The sequence below is a fragment of the Amphiprion ocellaris genome, chromosome 20, assembly GCF_022539595.1.
Source record: "Amphiprion ocellaris isolate individual 3 ecotype Okinawa chromosome 20, ASM2253959v1, whole genome shotgun sequence".
Lineage (NCBI taxonomy): Eukaryota > Metazoa > Chordata > Actinopteri > Pomacentridae > Amphiprion > Amphiprion ocellaris.
The window spans coordinates 15,141,744-15,161,607 of NC_072785.1; the positions used below are offsets into that span (position 1 = coordinate 15,141,744).

The 19,864-nt window shown below is 39.3% G+C and overlaps 3 protein-coding genes across 4 annotated transcripts in view; 1 reads left to right on the forward strand and 2 right to left on the reverse strand.

Annotated features, from left to right (window-relative positions):
- Window positions 1–143: 143 nt before the first annotated feature.
- kif15 (kinesin family member 15) lies at window positions 144–14,796 on the reverse strand. Of its 2 annotated transcripts, none has more exons than XM_035955333.2 (35): window positions 14,662–14,796; window positions 9,568–9,598; window positions 9,084–9,270; window positions 8,849–8,925; window positions 8,716–8,753; window positions 8,518–8,615; window positions 8,154–8,333; window positions 7,823–8,032; window positions 7,610–7,735; window positions 7,387–7,509; window positions 7,115–7,262; window positions 6,848–6,939; window positions 6,530–6,739; window positions 6,013–6,190; window positions 5,771–5,912; window positions 5,122–5,263; window positions 4,830–4,997; window positions 4,611–4,739; window positions 4,374–4,479; window positions 4,064–4,229; window positions 3,826–3,976; window positions 3,621–3,706; window positions 3,422–3,500; window positions 3,245–3,331; window positions 3,048–3,152; window positions 2,768–2,890; window positions 2,517–2,663; window positions 2,308–2,403; window positions 2,025–2,189; window positions 1,673–1,773; window positions 1,506–1,572; window positions 1,383–1,420; window positions 1,126–1,258; window positions 792–923; window positions 144–679 (listed from the first exon to the last, which is right to left on the reverse strand). In XM_035955333.2, exons 3-35 carry the CDS (start codon window positions 9,096–9,098, stop codon window positions 605–607), a joined length of 3,933 nt encoding a protein of 1,310 aa, XP_035811226.1. In that variant the 5' UTR covers window positions 9,099–9,270; window positions 9,568–9,598; window positions 14,662–14,796; the 3' UTR covers window positions 144–604. The 2 variants fall into 2 exon arrangements, with proteins under 2 accessions (XP_035811226.1, XP_023141715.1); XM_023285947.3 differs by lacking the exon at window positions 14,662–14,796 and adding an exon at window positions 9,899–10,132.
- On the forward strand, window positions 11,090–19,244 carry tacc3 (transforming, acidic coiled-coil containing protein 3). Its single transcript, XM_023285946.3, has 17 exons — window positions 11,090–11,211; window positions 13,055–13,220; window positions 13,715–13,842; window positions 13,928–13,965; window positions 14,053–15,133; window positions 15,246–15,288; window positions 15,383–15,539; window positions 15,701–15,759; window positions 15,851–15,981; window positions 16,130–16,217; window positions 16,631–16,756; window positions 17,383–17,450; window positions 17,545–17,588; window positions 17,686–17,846; window positions 17,944–18,050; window positions 18,146–18,266; window positions 19,031–19,244. Exons 2-17 carry the CDS (start codon window positions 13,056–13,058, stop codon window positions 19,094–19,096), a joined length of 2,583 nt encoding a protein of 860 aa, XP_023141714.2. The 5' UTR covers window positions 11,090–11,211; window position 13,055; the 3' UTR covers window positions 19,097–19,244.
- The window catches only part of LOC111578918 (fibroblast growth factor receptor-like 1), a 35,303-nt gene continuing 32,909 nt past the window's right edge, over window positions 17,471–19,864 (reverse strand). Inside the window, exon 8 of the transcript XR_004848618.2 lies at window positions 17,471–19,854. The gene's annotated coding sequence lies outside the window, so the exon portion shown is untranslated. The remainder of the gene's footprint in view (window positions 19,855–19,864) is intronic.

A 19,864-nucleotide genomic window follows, 5' to 3' on the forward strand; every position in this document is an offset into this window, starting at 1 on the left:
AAAGCCTTGGATGACCTCAGGCAAAGAACTTTTACAATTGCTATTTTTTTTTTTTGCATAGTCCTTGCATCCCTGAATTACTTTATTCTTTCATTTTTTTTTCAAGTGTTCAGAAAATAATCACAAAATATGAAGTGAGACAATTAGAGGGAGGAAAAAGAATTTAATTACAGTATAATAAAAAGTGCCAAAAAGACACTGGCTATAAGAATGATGGAAAAAATACAACAAACATAATACCATGGACACAACCTAAATGGTTAGTCAACAATCACAGCACCAGACATGACCACCAAAAAAGGTATGAACGGAAAGATTTTCAGCCTGCGAGAACTGTGACAAGACATACTCCTGTACATTCAAAGCAGCTCAGCAAGACCGAGTAAAGATGTAGCTGCACTAATCAACGTTTTGTCACCGCTGGTCTGTCCTTGAGCTAAGGTAACGTCTGAGTCAATCAAAACTTTGGGATAACAGTAAAAGATAAGTAAAATACTGCTTCACATTTACTGACTGAAAAAAAATAACAATGTCTTAAAAAAACAAAACAAAAAACACTTGTTCACAAGCAACACTGTTCACTGTTCATTTACAAACCAGGGATTTACATCATCTCCATGGATGGACATCCAATGTTGTCTTGCATTAAGCTAAGCTCTGTTCGGAGCTTTTCATTTTCCTTGAAAAGCAAAAGAAACGGACAAACGGACGTGATCAACATGTTTTGTTCTGATAACAAAATTCATGACCAAAGATGTATATCATTAAATTATAGAAGAAATATCAGTTACCTCTTGAAGTTTAGTATTGTCCTTTTTCAGTTTAACCAGATATTCAATCCTTTGTTTGTGGTTTTTGTGTCCTACAAGTTTCCCATTCTCCTCTGACAGCTTAACGTTCTGCTTACGGAGAACCTCATTCTCCTGGAAGAAAGCAAACAATTGACCCAAGTCAAATACAAGAAACATTTTTTTGTTAGTGTGGCAGTCCTTGTGCATGTGTTATTAATCCAAATGATTTTGTAATGATCCTTTCACTCTGACTTAGGTCAGATTGTTTGGGGGTTCTGTTGCAGCACGCATGGAAGTTCTTTAGTGGAAGACTGTAGTGAACTCTGTCTTTCACCTGGACTAGCTTCTCCTCATCGTGTATCCTCTGGCTCAGTTCTCTCAACTCTAGACAGCGGTTCCTCAACTCAGTGGTCAGCTCTTGAACACAGGTCTGAGACTGAGCCAGCATGGACTCCTGTGCCTGCAATCTAATCCATGAGGGAGAGAAAAAAAAAGGAATGGGGATGCAGTTGTCAAACATCAAGCATCAATGAGAGACGACGCCCAATAACAGTGGATCATTTGACCAAACCAATCCACACAGGAGCTTACCTTTTCTGAGTGCCAGACAGCTTCTCTAGAATTTTGCTCTGTTAATGAATAACAGAGAAACACAATAAACAAATTATCCATTTAAGAGAGAAAAAAATAAAACCAGCAGAGACAGATACAGACCTTCTCTGCTCTCTCCTCCTGCAGCTCTTTAAGCATCGACTGCTTGATGACTTCATTCAGCTCCTCACTGAAAAATCATAAGACAACATTATTCATTTTCCTTATTCCATAATTTATGGACAGCCTGACAGCAGGAGATGGCAGAATAACGAATGAAGACGCTCAACCTGTTATTTCCGTTCTGTGTCAGCTGACTCTGCTTTGTGTAAAACTTGTCGAGCAATTCCTGGATCTCCATTCGAACCATCTCTTTTTCAGTCAGCTGCGTCTGAAGACAGGTTATACAAAACATGAGTATTGATGGGAGTAGTAAAATATGATGAAACAATTAAATGTAATTGCATTTAATAAAAAGTGCAAATGCAGCGACAAAATCAATTTAATTAAGTGGTTTTGATGGACTGTCAACCACCGTAAAATGAACTATGTAAGGTACAAAAAGATTTGTAAGACACAAAGTAGTCTGGCATAATTCAGTCTAATTGTGAATGGCTATATGTTCATTTAACAAACATATACCTTTAGTCTTTGGATTTCCTCATTCTTGGCAGCCCTCTCAGCGTTCAGCTCTGCTAACAGAATCTCCATGGTCATCATGGAGGAGCGTCTACTCTCCAGCTCCTGCTCCTGGCTCTCCAGCACCTGGGTCAGGTCCCTGTTGAAGCTTCCTGGAGTACAGGGTGTCTTAAAATCAAAGAAAGAAAAAAAGATGAGCACATGACTGCAATTACAAATGTAAGTCACAAGTGCTCCATTTGTGAAGCCATATTTAAAGAACAGTTGAACCATCAGCAGGTTTTACCCGAGGTAGTGATTTAGGCGTGACGGTTGGTTCAACAAGGGGTTTGAAAATTCCATTTCTGATTGTTTTCTCAACAGCTTCTTGCTGTTGTTGTACCTGGTATGAAAGGAGAGTGTATGAAATTACTAATTTTGATAAAATACTATCCTTCGGATTTTTTATGTTACAACTTATTTGTTTACTGTGCTAAGACATGCAAAAAACTTTACCTTCTGCTCTAGATTCTGTATCGTGACCTCCTTCTGGGCTGTTTGCTCTTGAGATGCTTGGAGGAGGCTGTTCTGCTCATCTAAGACCTTGGTGAGTCTCTCGACCTCTTCAGTGGCGTAAGCAATCTCCTCCTGCAAGACTTCAACCTAAGAACATACACACATACACATTATATGGTGTATTTTTCACAACATTTTTTATACCGACAAAACTGTGGTCATAACATTAGTATTGACAAACATTACATTACCTCTATTTTGTTGGATGCTGCCCTCCTGTCTAAAGTTTCTTTCAGGCCACAGATTTCTGCATGCATCTTACAGTTTTGCTCCTTGATGTCCTCCCTTTCAAGGCAGGCAGCACTGTATTTAGCCTGGAAGAGAGATGACATTATTATTAATATATACACACACTGACTGATTCAAATGTTACACCTGTCCGTATGATTTGGTAGTGAAATGTAATGGAGTAATGCATCAATTAGTAATGTTTTGTAGGACAGATAAGGGGTAAAATAAGAGGAAGAGTACCGTAATGTCTTTGATATCTCCAGACAGGTGGTTTATGGTCTGGTCCTTGTGGCTCAGTTCACTGCGGAGGTCTCTGGTTTGGTTAATCAGATCTAAAACAACGTCCTATCAAATAGCACAAAAGGTATTCAGAGGGACAGTAGACAAATTGAAAGTATTGTTTTCAGAGAAAGAAAGAATTGTTCACAGAGTCCTACTTTGTCCTGTTCAATCTTCTGCTCCAAGCTTTTTATCCTTTCATTGGCAGAAGCTAAATTTTGCTCAAAATCAGAAATTTTGGACACCTTCAAAACAAAAATAAGAAATGAGTGTTAACTCCTCAGCTGCAGTTACTGTTCTACTTTGCATATATGCACACATTCCTTATGACTGACCTGTTGTTGATTTTGTACTGTCAAGTCTGACACTTGTTTTCTGAGATGTGTATTCTGCTCCACAGTTTCAGTAAGTTCTCTGTAGGAACACACAATATACAAAGGTTACGCCTGTCAATAGCATCATTTTAAAAATTAAAACTGTTGGAAGCAGTTCAAATAGAAAGGCAAAACCCACAGTTATACTGTGCAAACTCACCTTGATGTGATTTCTTTATTTTCTCTTAACTGGGAGATCAGAGTGCTTGTGTGCTCCTGCTCACTTTGCAGAGAATTATTTAATGCCTAGAGTGAAAGAAAAAAAATCAGAAGAATAGCAAATTAAGACATAAGCCATAAAAATTAAGCCATAAAAACCTACATTTCTCATCAAAAATGGCTCCAGAGTTTCTGAGTTCACTAACCATGACTTGTGTCTTCAGTTCATCAGTCTCCTGCTGCTTGTCGTGCAGCTGCTGTCTCGCCTGATCAGCCTCAAACTTGGCCTCAGCTTGCAGCTGGTCAAATGAATCCTGCAGAGTCCGATGCTGCTCTAGAAGCTGCTCCCACTCCAGTCTGGAATGAAGATCACATTGTGGTTGCGAGCACATAAATACATGAGAGAAAGACGAGCACAGCACTATTTATTTGATTCTTACTTACTGGACTTTGTCAAGTTGGAGCTGTGTGCTGATCAGACTGTTGGAGAGCTGACTCATCTCTTTCTCCTGCTCATTCTGACCGTCTCTCAGTTCGTTCTTCACAGAGGCCAGCTCCTTATCGGATGACTGCAGCACCAAGCGTAGATCGCGTATCTCACTCCTCAGAACTGAAAGAAGAGGGAAGACCTTGATGTGCTTGTCTCCATCAATGGCTCAAGTGAAAACAACCCCAGCATGTGATTGGAAATTACAAGTTCTCAAACAGCAACCAGGGTCTAAGCCAATGATCAGGAGAAACATCAGAGCCTCACCTTGTGCAGCTTGCTGTTCAGACTGAAGGCTCTGTTGCAGGTTGTTAACAGTCTCTTGCAGGACGAGCTGATCTTTGTTCCTATTGGTTCTCTCAGCAGAAAGTTGCTGTATCAAGTGTGAACCATCAGGATAACAGGACAGATTAATAAATTGTATTAAGTTTTTCCAAGTTACCACACATTTTTTTTTTTTAACACAACATTCAGTTTCAATACGTGTAAATGAGGAAGTTCTACCTCATCCTTCTGGTCAGCTTCTTGTGACATCATAGTAATCTGCTCCTCAAGTTTTGCAATTTGCTGCAACAACTTGCTGTTTTTTAACTCCTCTTCATTTAGCTGTGTCTGAACACGACTGGCTTGATCCTGATGAGAAATTACAGAAAATATAAGACAACGGGAGGACTGGATGTGTTTTCTGTACACATGTATAAAGGATAATCCACAATAATTTACCTGCACTTGACGTAACTCCTCTGTCAAGGCCATCTCACCCATGTCTGATGGAGGCTGCTCAGCCCAGATGTTCTCCGCTTTATTATCTTCATCTTTCAGGTGGTCGGGGCTGGAGAGAGGCACGAAGCGGGACCGCAAATTGTATGCTTTGGTGGGCGTGGTGAGAATCTGGTATGATAAATATTTAAAAAGTAAAACAGATTTTATTTTTTCAGAATTGTAGAAAGTAGCCATGACAACAGGTTTCCGTTGTTTCACAGTTATGCAAGAACATATTTCAACACTGACTTACCTTTATAGTTTCAACATGAATTCTGTTCAGTTCAGAAACCTCCCGTTTTTTGTAAGCATTTGTGGCTTCCAAAATGTTTTCCAAATGCCTGTTGGACTTATCAAGGTATCTTTTCTCAGACTCCAACTGCGACATCTGTTTCCTAAAACACAAAGCACCACATTATGGTATTAAAAAAAAAACGTACTTTATGAAGGCACTGCATGGAAAATAGCATGTTTCTGTCTGCTAATTAAAGATCGACCACTTCTCTAAACAAAAACAGCTCTCTGTGAACCCATAAATCAGAGCTGTGCAGTTTTTTAATACAAACAAAAGTGGATAAACAAGCAGAGGAGTCGAGGCAAATATATGAAAATAGATTGAGATACTGTTTTGCCAAATTAAATCAAATGGAAGCTGGGAACCTACAATTCATTTCTGAAAGCAAATCCAATCCATAGTGCCAACAGTTATTGACAAAAAAGTCTATGAAAAAGAGTCTTGTGTATGCTTACAAATGTGTTCTACTATTTATTATTACTGGATTTCATGCATGTATTTCTGGTTTTTGGAGGGACTAGTTCCTCAGCATTTGCTAAGCTATTCTATACAATCACATTGTCACTTTGGCTTTTGAATAGTTTTTCTCAATAAATAACCTCCTTACTTGGTCACTTCTTTGTACTCCTCAAAGGCCCGAAGAGCAGCTGTGAGGTCTGACTGCTTCTGAAGAAGTTTAGCGTTCAGCTTCTCAATTGTAGCTGCTGAGACAGTATCTGTAGCCACAGTGGATGAAGAGACTGCTGCAGCTGTGGAGCAACATACGATTAATAAAGTGCTTTTTTTTTTTTTTTTTTTTAAATGTACAAAATGTTTTCTCAATTCTCTGATTACAATCCTCCATCTTACTTTCTGGGAGTCTTTCTGACTCTATAGCCATCTGAAAGGCGTCTTCCAACTCAGCAGCAACCTGGGCTGCAACCTCTTCAGCTTTAACCACTGATTCAAGCGAACGTAGTAGACGATTCTCCTCCCTGAGGCTGTAATTCTCTGCCGCATATCGAGTCATCTTTGGATGATGTTCAACCTTAAAGGGCAAAAGTGAGTGCAAGAAATAAGGCTGGTGATAAGCGATACATCCCGGAGTTAAGAGAAACGGTATGGCTATTATTAGAAGAAATCATTACCCATTACACATACAACCCTACTCTGCTTCCAGTTTAATTGCTTTGGATGAATCTCCTTTGACTGTTACAGGAAATAAAACATTAAATCATTGGAGTTTCTCACAGCAACCTTAAAAGGCTAAAGAATCTTTTTGGCATCTGAACTAGAGGACCTCTCCACCACCATGTATTTACACAATATGAAGACACAGTCATGAGATGTGGGCTAGACAGCGCTTAAAAAGCTTGACATTTTTTACCTGATCTCTTAAGATCTTAATCTCTTCTTTCAGCTGGTCAATCAAAGCCTGAGACTCCTTGTCTGAAAGCAAGCTTTGTCCTGCCTTCAGTTTTTTCTCAAGACGAGAGATGTGGTCTTCACGAAACCTGACAATCATACGGCTGGAATGGATGAACTTGTCCTTTTGTGTCCAGGCCTCCTCAAGCTGAGCCACCTTCTTAAGCAGCATCTGAGTGTGGTCAGGCATAACTGTAAGTTCCTTGCACCGAAGTTATTTCCCATAATAAAAGAGTACTTTCCCATAATAATGAACAATGCAAAACAACATTCCCCGTACCTTCTTCTCCTCGTCTTGCTTCCTCCACAAACGAACAGCAGACATAAACTTCGATTTATATGAGATGATGTGTTGCATTTCAGTGGTTGGGCCTGGCAAGAAAAGCCATTTTATATTTGTTAAAAAAAAATAAATAAATAAATAACGCTCAAGACTTAAGGCTCTTTGCTCCTCTTGAGCATTGGTTTGTAACTTTGACATGTAAATAGTTTAAACAGGATGTCACTTGGGTGAAAGTCAATGTATGCTTAATTTGTAGGCTGTTACCCATGGGGAGTTCAGGTCCTCCTGGTGCTATATCTCTCCCACAGTCCATTCCCTGAGCTGCCAGCACCTGTGCAAGCTGCTCTTTCAGCTTCTTCACTTCAGCCTGCAACTGCCTTACATTTCCCTGTGTGTCTTCATTGATGACAGCCTGGCAAAAGAGAAAAATTACACCAGGATGAAATAATAGAATGGTCTAAATATAGAATCACTGGAATCGTATTAATTCTGGTCCGTTTTAAATACAGTATATGGTTTTATTTAATGACAAATACCTTATTTTTGATCAGTTTTGCCCTCTGGGCAAACTGCAAAGTGGACAATGTTTCTCCAAAACACTTTGACCCAGGGTGTACATTTGCTATGATGTAAGTCTTTGCATTTCCTCCAAGAGAGTCCTGAAATACAAATAACAATAAAATAGTTAAAGTGTGTGTCACTGTATCTGAAAATATTGCACATACAATGACATATTTTCAATTAATTAACATCACTTACCCTGAGCAAGAAAGTGAGTTTAGAATCCCTGTAGCAGATGTGGCGATTCTTCCCATTGGACACATCCACCAAAGCCATGATCACCTGGCCAAGGCACATGAGCGAGCGATTGATACTGCTGGCCTCCTGAAAGAGACACAGTGCAGACAGCAACTGTTAGAAAATCACAAACGTAGTAGCGCAAAGTCAAAGCTTTCAGGCACAAAGCTTTACCTTGAGTCTGGAGCCCTCTGTGTGTGTGTCTTTTTGTCTCTCAGACCCTGCCAGATCAACCAGGTTCAGCTGAGACATTCGGATGTTCACTACTTCATTGATGGATTCTTTGGACTCCAAAGTCATAGTGAAAACTGCATGAGATCTTGAAGACTCGCGATTCATGGAGGTGGAGGCCACACGTCGATTGCGCCAGCCCATAGACAGCACCTAAGTGATTTCAAAGACAGTTAATAGGTTTCATTCACTCTTGATTGGTCAGACATGAATTTTATCAAATGTTAAAGTAAGCACAATAGCCTACCATGACTCACAAAGGAGGAATTCATACCTGGTAGGCTTCAGCAGCTGAGTTCACAAATTTCTCCACAGCTCCCTCAACAAATACACCCTTTTTGATGTTCTCCCTGAGGAAAAGGCTGGCTGAGGCTGTGTCCAGAAGGTCATATATTTGTTCATTGTATATCTCAATAAATGAGCATTTGCAGAGGAAATTCTTGGACTGGCCAGACTTCAGACAAAAAGGAAGAAGTGGCAATTAAAAAATGAACACATATTGATTTACAAAACAAAAATTACAAAAATATACAGAATATTAATATTGGGTTACAACACATTCAGGGCTTGAAACCAGTATTTTAGCAGCTAAACTAATAACACGTTTAGTTCAGAATTGATAGAATGTCGTTGCTCACCCTTTCCGCTTCTCTGTTAATGAGAAAAAACAGGTATTCAAAACTTCGAGGAATAACACCCCTTAGTTCATCTGTGAAGTTATCCAACTCAGATGGTCCTAGGCAAGATGGCAAGAAAAAAAAGGCACTTATTTTATTCTGCTGAATGATTTAACTAGTTTGTTGTATAGAGTATAGCTAATAATATGAAATACTTACCAAGCATTGTGAAAGTTTTCCCTGAGCCGGTTTGTCCACTGCAGAAGCATGAGCGAAATCCAGTTAGGAATCAACTGTGCCAGTAATCATTTTCAATTTTAGATTGAATATGAACAACATAAAGGGCACTTACTAGGCAAATATAGTACCATTGTATCCATTCATACAAGACTCAACAATATTCTTGGCCACGCTGGAGAATACAGAGTCCTGTTGGAGAACGACAGTTAAAGATCACACAAACACTTTTACTGGAATCAACTTTTTGAGTCATATAGGCTACATCTCCCAACATCTAAGTTACTATATTAGTCACATAAGTTAGTCTTAGCTATACTAGTGATATGTTTATAATGTAATAACCAAACCTGAGATGTGTCCATGTCAGCAACATGATCATAGGTGAAGGTTCGTGGTTCTGGTTTTGACAGCAGACGGATGGTGTTGGGTGAAGTGACCGTGAGACACAGACTCTGATCTCCATCTGTGGTCAGCCCTGTACCCTGAGTCAGGGGTCGCACTCGGACAAAAACTTTGATGGAATCGTTGTCACCACTGTAACCCCAGAAAGTAGCACTCACAAAAGAGAAAAACTGAACTGAAGATGGAATTTAAGAACAGCAAGTCAAAGGAATGTTTTAATAGTCTTCCTGTGAAACGGTAAACCTAACAAGCAAACTGATCAACACCTTGGAAAGAGGAAAAAACAACCATACACAGACACACAGTAGTCGCCTGGTCCTGGATCAATAGTATAAGGTAGTTACAGTTAAACTTTAACGTTACTATCTGTACAGTTAGCAACGTGTACAATGTGAATAAAGCAAGCAGAGCACAATAAAAGTTAATTACCTGGCAGCAATGTGGGTTGAATCGGCAGATCCTGTCGACATAATTATGAAACTGTTAAACGTTTGTTCAATTTAAGTATTTTCTTGCAGCTGTAGCTACATTACATCAACAAACGTAGATTTTCACGTTAACGCATCACACGGTCCTGCTAGCATTAAGTAATCATAACAGAGGTTACATTAACCTGAGAGTGTTAGCTAAGTCGTGTTAGCTGATGCCAAGTCGGTCACTAGCTCGCTAACGTTACAAAAACAGAACATGATGGCGTCTACGAGCTGGATTGACAACGTATTAGTTTACAACCCGAACACAGAAGTGTTTGTCGCGCTACCTTTTCCACTGGAATTCATTGTAGACGGAGAAATATTCGTCGCTACGTGGTTAAAGTTATTTTCTTCACAACATGTCAACCAGACGAGGAATGACTGATCTGTTTACATCCTTTAAAATTGGCGGGCAGGTTCTCCTCTTCTTCTTTTTCCTGTTTCTTCTTCTTCTTCCCTTTCTTTTCACAGGGGCTGATAAACACCTTGTAGGTGCATTACCGCCACCTACCGGAGGTAGGGCCAGGACGGTTACTGCACTATTACTATCACCGTTACTACTACCACCACCACTACCACTACCACTACTACTACTACTACTACTACTACTACTACTACTACTACTAATAATAATAATAATAATAATAATAATGATAATAATAATAATAATAATAATAACAATAATAATAATAATTAGAAGAAGAAGAAGAAGAAAATACATGTCATCTGCAATATGTGAGTTTGGAGAGCAAATTTAAAGATCTATCTAACTCACTGATATTTCAAACAGTATAAAAATGCATCATCCATTGCTTCCCATTGCCTCTACTTCTTCCAAACTTATGTTTCTACAAACTCTGGATTAACAGAGCAGTAGCCCAAAAACTGTCTGTGCAACAGTAATATTTTTTTTTCTGTTCTGTTATGCATAAATTGCGAAGATGGATAAACAATATGTAGGTGTGTAAACAGGGTGAGAATGTATGACTACTGTAAAATAAATAAATAAAATTAATTAATATGATTCCTCAAGTATGTACATAGACTGTATAATATTTTTTGTCATATATATGTGATAAAAAAAATCTTTGTGACATCATTGACACATACTCATAGACTGTGTAATAAAGATAAATTTTTATATATATATATATATATATATATATATATATATATATATATATATATATATATATATATATATATATATATATAAATAATTGAATTGAATTTTCCTTCATGTTTTTTGTTTGTTTGTTGGTTTTAGCCAGACTGATTTATACATTTTATGTTTCTTGTTTTGTTTTGCTTTTTTCAAATCTGTGTGGTCATCTTGCTGTTTCTGCTATCTGCGACTCAGTGCGCAGCCGTAGAATGGATCATCCCTGATCTTTAACGTGATTGGCTAATTAACCAGGAAGCGCGTTTCCTTTGAATGTTTCTGGCGACTTTATTGGATCGTTTCAAGACTTAAATTCCAAACGGCCGTCGTCCAGAGCAGGAGAGGGGATTTCAAAAGCACATCAGTCCTACGTGTTACCCTACAGCCGTATGCTTGTACGAAAGACGGTATAATTTCTACTAACAGTATCTTTTCGAGGTAAGTGGTAAATGAAAGAGGATGATAAAGAAAGTTACGCTTTGTAGGTTTTTATGTTTATATGGTTTGTGCTGGTTTTCGCTTTCCGTTAACTTTAGTAAAAGTTACCAGTTAGATAACGAAGGTTTTGTTAAGCTAATAAATTGGCACAAGTTCAGTAGGTAATTGTTAGAATATCCACCTGAGCAAGTTATGAAGTTTTTTTTCTCTAAGAAAACGGAATGAACACGCTAACAAAACTACAACTAACGAATGCATGAAAACGTTGGCAACACTGGGTTCATGACAGCCATAAAACAATGATATTATTCAGTGAGAGTGTTTTCGCAACGATTACGGAAACTACAGCACCTAAATACAATTTTTCAAAAGGATAATGTTTGAAGATTATATATATAATATTCACTGTAATAGATCTAATACATGTGATGGATCATGACCACATGAGACACATGCAAAATATTAACTGCGCTGTATTCTATTGCAATGATGAGAGCTTAAAAACCTAAATTGCGTCATACATGTATTTATAGCATTTTAAATAAATTGATGAAGTAATACTAATAAAACCGAATATTTCTGAGCACAGTGGGATATTTCTCTAAACAAACTGGCACAGAAACCAGGTTCATAGCTCAGAAGCAGCATCTGAGCACTGCACATTCTGCAATGAAGGTAAAGAAATAATAGAAAATAAACCCTTCGTCATACCTGCTGCACAATATTTATCCTAGACTGCAGCCTTTGCAATTTAGAAAGTGCATAGCTTCAAAAATTTGATGCCATATCAAATATTTGTTCAGCCCTAATGCCCATAAATCAAATATTTTTGGATTCATCAACAATCAGAAATGTAAAATTTGTCATAGCTGACATTTGTGTACTTATGAGGACAATACTTAGTCACGTGTTGCCTCTGGGTCACACGTATTCATCAACATTGGATCATTGAAATGGGTAATAGTCCAGAATAGGCTGGAGGAACTGGAAATGAGTTCAGCCATTTCCAATTCCTTGAAAGTCTTAGCTGACCTAAGATTATTTGGCCAATAAAGCTTTCATAGTCCTTGTTTCACAGCTGACATACTGATCAGTTTTTTCCAGCTCCAGGGCCTTTTATATTGTGCATACAGGCTCACTGGCATGACTCATTGGAACAGAGCCATTTAGCCAAATTTCACACTTCTGGGTTCTCTAGCCTGGTTTTTCAAATCTGACACACGTTTTTGAGTGTGTTGTTTTTATGCACACAGTGCTATATTGTTTGACAGCAATTTTCTTTACATATTGTTAATAGTTGTGGCCAAGACATTCATTGACTGAAGTAAGCATTTTACAAGAAAAATAAAATTCCGAGTGCCCTCTGGTGGACAAACTTTGCAATTGCTGAACTGTTTTATCTGGAATATTTTAATGTTGTGGTATAGCAATGCCCTTATTCAATAGCCACTATATGTACAAATTACCAATAAATATAACTGCAGTATGGTCATGGTACCTTGGATTTTTTTTTAGTATCAACAGGTTATGGATAACAATTTTAGGAAAATCTTTTTTCTTCCTCATTTTCACGTCTTACCTCAGAAAACCTTGAATTATCTAGAAAAGGAGTATATTGTAGCATATTATGAGTGGATTGTAAAATTAGGGCAATGCACCAACCAAAATTCACTAACGACTATAAATTGGCACAGTCACTACCTTGATTCTGGTGAAAAATATCTCCATCTACATGCATCAGTAAACCCTGAAACCTAAAATGTCTTATCAGTTGGGTGCAGCTTTCAGGACAACACCTCCTTCAGCTCTGTAAGTTAATGATTTGTTTCTCTGCCTTTTAAAGGATGAGTTCTGTTGAAGTGAATGATGAGAATCGTGGGGTTTGCCCTGGAGGAAAGCACAGCAGCTCAAGTAGTGACATATTTGAACTGGATCAGCCGACTGGGAGGCCTTCCATCCTGCGCCAGACGGAGAACCTGCCCAGCAAGACTGTGCCAAAGGGGGTGAAGGTACAGAATATTTTTTTTTTTAGTTTATTAGAAGATATGTCCCCCTTCTCATCTAGATCTTTTGACTCAGTCATGAAAATACTGTACAGTCAAAAGAAAGCTAAGCCTAGATTTACTAGGTCATGTTAACCGAGAGGGATAAAAAGAGAGATTATTATTTTTGTTGCGTCAATGAACACAAGACCTCTTTAGTTGTGTGAATATATAAAGTTAGACCTCAGCCTATTTGTAGCCAACCTTGAGCCACCTTTAACCAGATGGTAATCAGACAGGAAAAAAAGGCTACATGTGTTAGTGGACAGAAACAGATATTTTCAGACATGTTTGTAGCACAAAGTATACTCAATGGTAATGAAACCAGTATCAAATATATATAGTGCAGTCAAATAACTTTCCTTCACTCCCACTTCATTCTTTTCTCTCATTATCATTTTCTGCAGAACATTTTGTCTCCATGTAACATTTACTCTACTTACTGACTAATTTTTTTGTAGGTTTGTTTTCAGACTCCAAGAAGAGACCCTGTGACTAAAAGAATTCTGTCTCCCAGCAACTCTGTCAGGATGTCAAGCGTGGACGAGTGTACAAAAGCAATGGAGTCCTTAAATTTGGCTCAGTCAAAGTAAGTAACACATCCCATACCCCAGTACGCTTTCAGAGAAATGGCTGGTCAAATTTCAGTAGCCAACATTGTTTTGTTTTTGCAGTACTTTGCTACAGAAATCCACAGAGCAGCTGACACAAGGTAATTTATCCAACGTTATCAGCTTATTTCCTTTGATTTCTCGCACTGCTGAACAATAAACAGGAACCATCTTGACTTTTTCCACAGAACTGTCATCTTATCCCGATGACAACATGCCGATTCAAAGCAAGGGCGGCTACCAGCTGGATTTTGACAACCTCGACGCTATCGATCCTTTTCAGGGCTCTATTAAGATGGGCTTCTCTCCTGCAAGGCCTGCTGTTGAAAACCCTCCTACAGATCCTAGTGAGCCTCAACACACAACCCCCGAGAATATTTTGGAGGAGCCTAACAAAACAGAATCAGCACTGGATGAGACACTCCCATTCACCCCATCTATAGAAAACTCACTGGCTGATATCACTGCCGACATCAGCTCCACAGAGAGCAGTGTGGTCACAGTGGTGCGGGTCCCAGCAATTGAGGAACAGGATTCATACAGCGCTACACCTGATGATAAGCAACCTGCTAATGTATCTTCAAGCACTGATCAAGACAAAGCGTCAGGCAGTTTTGTGGAGGACGCTCCACTTCCTGCAAAAGGTTCCTATAACTTTGATTTTGACAACCTTGATGCCATCAATCCTTTCCAGACTGGTGGCCCTAAAATTCAAAATTCACCTGTCCTGGGAAGAAAGGCGTCAAACGATGATCCACCTGCAGAAGAAAGTAAACCTGCAAATGCTGTTGACGTACCTGAGGTGACCCAAGAATTGCCTGTTGCTCCCGAGGTGAAGCCTTCAGCGGCTGAGTCCCAGCCAGTTGATGTCCCAGTCAAGAAAAGCCCAATCAAAGAAGGACCAGTCAAACTCGAGTTCGGTTTCGATGATGGTGCTGAGGTCAAAAAGAAGCCGCCACTCAGGAAATTGGGCAAAAGGCCACCTGGTCTTAAACCTAAAGAGGGAAAGTCAGTGTCTGACGTCAAACCACCTAAAGAAACGCCAGTGAAGCCTGATTCCAGTGATGTTGTGGATGTTCCAGCTCCCAAAGGGTCTTATTCATTTGACTTTGAAAAGTTTGATGACCCAAACTTTAATCCTTTTGGCACAAAATCAGGAATAAACAACTCTCCAGTGTGCGGCAAGAAATCCAGTCCTGTGCTCATGGAAAATGCTATTCCAGAGCGCAGTGATGTACCTATGGAAAAAGAAACCGTATCATCAGAGAGGTATGTTAACCATTTTGTCTAAGTGTATCAAATATTTGTTTGTAGTGGACACCTTAGTTCACAATAGCACTGTAATGCACTGTATAATGTGATATGTTTCTGCCCACTGTAGCGCTGAGGAGAGTCTGCCAACTGCCAAACCCAGCCCTGAAGTGGTAAGAGCAATAATGCAGTTTGATACAAGTCTCGACAGTTTCCCTTTTGGGTTGTGTGTGTTTTTCATGAACACACTGTGCTATGAAACGACAGATTTCTGGAGACAAGGTTGCCTCCGACCACAACGAGGAACTTCAACCTGAACAAAAAGTGCCGAAAGTTCCTGAGCTCTCTGAACCGTCTCAACCCGACCAGAAATCGCAGACTGGCATGTTAGACTTCAATGACGAGTTTGTTCCTGGAGCCATGTGTGAGTGGAGCTGTTTTGTACTATTGACTCTGTAATTTGGTGTGTAATTCCATAGAAGTTTTTTTTTTTTCTGCTGAAGAATTGCTTCATTCTGTATAGCAGTAATGTATTTGTTAAATGGAAAGCTGCTTTTGATGCCAACCCGTGATCTTTATCTCCAGTCATGACCAATGACTTTGATGGACAGATTGACTACCTTGAACAGTTTGGGTCCAGCAGTGTGAGTACTTACTTCATATTTAACTAGACATGTTTATTGTTGCTACATGACCTGAAGGTATTTAGATGCTTGATTCTTTTTTCCTCCACAGTTTAAGGAGTCTGCACTGAGGAAACAATCATTATACCTAAAATTTGATCCCCTCCTGAGAGAGAGCCCCAAGAAGTCTGCAGGCCCAGGTGTTCAGGTCCACATCCCTCCCCCTGCTGCCTCTGCTTCACGGTATGATGTGCTTTTGTTTTCATTTACTCACTGCCGCTGTCACTTGATGTTAAAGTCGAATATGTTCTGCTTTGGACATCATGTAAAACAAAGTTACAGTTGTCTGAAATGTAACCACATCACGTGGGTGTTTTTCTGTCCAACTCAGGCTTGAAACGCCCCAGATAGCAGCAAAAGAGGCAGCAAAAGGACCACAAAAGGATGGTTTCAGACTGTTTGATGATGCTACAGCACCAGTAAGTCACTCTTGAGCTACCCTGAGTCAATCTGTTACTTAGCTTTGCTACGATGCTTCACTGTTCAGCCCTGTCTTGCAAATCAGCATATCTTTGCTATTTATTTTATTGTTTTAATATTGCTCTTTTTCAGCCAACCAGTCATATAGTAGATGAGCCAGGACTAATCCCTCTGGTAGTCCAGAAAATGATGAAGAAACTATACACATAGTGTGTTATTTTCCTAAACCTAAATGAACAAGTGAAAATCAAACTCAAGTCTAAGAACGATGGTTCCACATAGGACATTAATCCCAGTCTTTAAAAATGTGAACAAGAATGCAGTTTAGTGTTATAGAAACACAATGTTTGGGAAATGACGTTGCACTGTTGCATCTTCTGACTTAATTTATTTACACCTACTTTTCATCTAGGCTCCAGTCCTCGAGAGCATCGTCCCTCCTTTCCCTCAGTCAGCAAACACGGAGGATGCCATCATTGAAGTTCTGAAATACAGCCAGAAAGACATGGATGCAGCGATCGCCAGAGTGAATGCTGAGGTACGTCCTGCCCAGTGTTTTGTGACCTGACAAATAACAGCAGTTGTTTCAAACATAGATGACATTTTAAGTCTGTTTTGTTTTTTTTTATGTACATTTTGAACGGATCCAAACATTGACGCTAGACTTTGATGATGTGATTTTTCAAACAATCTCTGGAGCAGTTTAGAATAATCTGGGTCAGCTACAGCAAACACTGGGCATTGTGGATGAAACACAGATCTGATATCAAAGACACCTTGTTTAACAGGGGAATGCCAGGGATTGTTCTGCTTGCTGGGGTGTTTTTGTCAGCAGAATCTTGTTTCTAAAGCAAGAAACTAGGTGAAAATGTTTCGGTTATTTTCAGTGTTCTTCAAGTGAGATCTTGGGAAATTTGCTGTTTGATAACTGTTCTAAATCCTAGGCCAAATTTGTGAAGAATCAAGCTTCTGAATTGTTTTGTTCTCATGAATAAATAGCTGTTCTGTACAAATTTGACGATATAATAATCAATGGAACACATGAATTAAAGTTTGAGTGTTGAAAAAAGTTAATTACTAATAACTAGTAACTCATGGGTTTTCTAAATGACACTGATTATCCTCAGCCTTTAGAATAATTAAAGTATGTATTTTGTCAAATAGGCAAAGGAAAAAGAGGAGCAATGGAGTGCCAAGCATAAAAAGCAGCATGATGACGGCCAAGAAATGAGGTAAGCTGTGTATGGTTGAATTCAGTTTTCATCAATTTTATTCAACAATATTGTTTCAAGATATTTCACATCTTTTTTTATTCCCTCCTCACAGAAAAATAATTGCAGAATTTGAGCTTGTGATTGCAAAAATGATGGGTAAGTTAATGTTTATGTATATGCCACACTGATCAAGATAATGTATATCATGGTGTGTTCCAAAGAAACCTTCTTCAATTTTTCTGGCATGGTTCAGCTGATCAAGAGAAGGAGAGGGAGGTGGCCCAAGCGAAGCTCAACGAGGCTCTGCTAGAGAAGGACCAAGTGTCCAGCGACCTGAGCGCCATGGAAAGATCCTTCTCTGAGCTTTTCAAGAGGCTGGAGAAGTACAAGGATGTTATTGAGGGCTACAAAAAGGTTCGAGTTCATGGAAACCAAGAATTTGTGGTGTGCAGGTTGGCTGTGAGGAGGCAGAAAGGAGATTTAAATGGTCTTTCCTGTGATCTTTCCGCAGAACGAAGAGACTTTGAAGGCTTGTGCACAGGACTACCTGGCGAGGATCAAAAAGGAGGAGCAGCGCTACCAGACCCTCAAAGCTCACGCTGAGGAGAAAATTGGCCAGTAAGAAACACACCAGTGTTTTGGGGGGTTTTTTTGTTAAGTTGTGTAAAGCTTTAGGTGACTTGCAGTGACTGTAATTTATTTCTCATCCCCAGTGCAAATGGAGAAATTGCTGAGGTACGATCCAAGTACAAAGCCGAGGTATCGGCACTTCAAGCTCAGCTGCGCCGGGAGCAGCTGAAGGTGCAGTCACTGGAGAAGAGCCTGGACCAGAAGGTGAGTGAACATATGGATTAAATAGTATGCATTTGCAGTGGTTTTGAACATTAGATCTATGTGACTGAGAATGTTGACCTGATAAACTGCATTTTGCTCAGCTGCTAGTTTATTAATGATTCAAAGCCGCATAACTTTTCCTTGCAGTGTCTTGTGAGAAAACCGTGCCTGAAATTAAAAGTGTATTTACTTATTATTTTACTACACAGTTTGATTTTTTTTTTTTTAATTAATGTGTTTGGGGTGGGGGGGATAACTGGATAAATATAGAATTAGACTGTCACATTTATGAAGTTATTAGGACTTCAACAAGATGGGCCCTCTGTTTAATTTCTCTTGAAACATTAAAACTAATAAAATTATGTAAATTAGTTAAACATCCATCCATCCATTATCTATATACCGCTTAATCCTTATTAGAGTTGCAGAGGGTGCTGAAGTCTATCCCAGCTGATTTATAGCAATGGTGGGGGACTCCTTGGACAGTCTATCACAGGGCTACACAGAGACAAACAAGCTAAACATTGTGGTTAAAATATTTAAAATTAGGTGTTAATCAAGACAAGATGTTTTTTTGATGTATTCTAATCTCAAAATTCTCCTAAAGGTTTCATACATGTATTAAAGTCACATAAAACAATTATTTTTTTGATGTTAGTACCCCAGATCCCCCAACCTGATTTTAGTTTTGTCATGTTATCTTGATTCTGAAGTTTACTTGTCAGTATAAAATCTTACTGGTATTTTATTTTTCTTTTTAACAGGAGAAGGAGGCCGAAGAGCTCACCAAACTGTGTGATGAACTCATATCCAAAGTCCAGAAGGGCTGAGCTCATTTGTAAATACTGTAGGTTTTAATTACCTCTGCTTTTCTTTATTGTTGACGTCCAGATCATTTTCTTGTGTAGTGTATTGTTTGTCTTTATCAATGTTCCTTTAATACTGTAAAAAGTTAATAAAGATGATTTACAAGTTCAATCATCTCATGATCGTTTTTAGACTAATACCATTCCCCCACTAGAGGGCAGTGTTTGCCTTCGTAGTATTCGAATCTTGACATCTGGATTTTGCATTCAAAGCATTATTTATGGAAATGGAAGTAACATGGCTGTGCGAGCCCTAAAGTTTCAGTCTACTTTAACCCCAGACAGCCTGTTCAATGTTCTCACCCGTCATCTGTCTGGAGCCAAAGCTCATCTCCATCCTGCAATGCTTACAACAAAACAAGAGCTCACCTGATACAATGCTCCCCTTCTTTCCTGAGCAATCACAGGGTCCCGTCACATCACTCCCACAGCAGGACAATGCACTTCCTAAATGGTGAAAGGAAATCCTACCTAGATCGGAGCTGAATGAGGTGGTGGTGCGGACCGGGGGGTGGGGGGGTAGATTCACTTAAATGGGAAAAGATGCTGGTCGTTCGGTGTAGTCTTGCAGGGGCCATCACTCATCTAAAAAGCGACTGTGAGACTGCTCTTGTGTCTGTATCTATTCAGTCATTCATCGCAGCAACTTGTGTCCCTCTGCTGGCTGCCCTCTGTGTCACCCTCAGCAGACACTTCAACCCGCTCAAAGGAGGAAAGCTGACCTGTGGGAGA

What these genes read in the sequence shown, in the direction of transcription:
- kif15 (XM_023285947.3), bottom strand. An exon ending in TCAACCCACATTGCTGCCAG is followed by an intron (nt 9,271 to 9,567) that starts GTAATTAACTTT and finishes CTGGGGTTACAG; the next exon opens with TGGTGACAACGATTCCATCA. An exon ending in AGGAAATCCAAAGACTAAAG is followed by an intron (nt 1,774 to 2,024) that starts GTATATGTTTGT and finishes ACCTGTCTTCAG; the next exon opens with ACGCAGCTGACTGAAAAAGA.
- tacc3 (XM_023285946.3), top strand. Translation starts at nt 13,056, where the DNA reads ATGAGTTCTGTTGAAGTGAATGATGAGAATCGTGGGGTTTGCCCTGGA. An exon ending in TCGCCAGAGTGAATGCTGAG is followed by an intron (nt 16,757 to 17,382) that starts GTACGTCCTGCC and finishes TTTGTCAAATAG; the next exon opens with GCAAAGGAAAAAGAGGAGCA. An exon ending in GATGACGGCCAAGAAATGAG is followed by an intron (nt 17,451 to 17,544) that starts GTAAGCTGTGTA and finishes CCCTCCTCACAG; the next exon opens with AAAAATAATTGCAGAATTTG.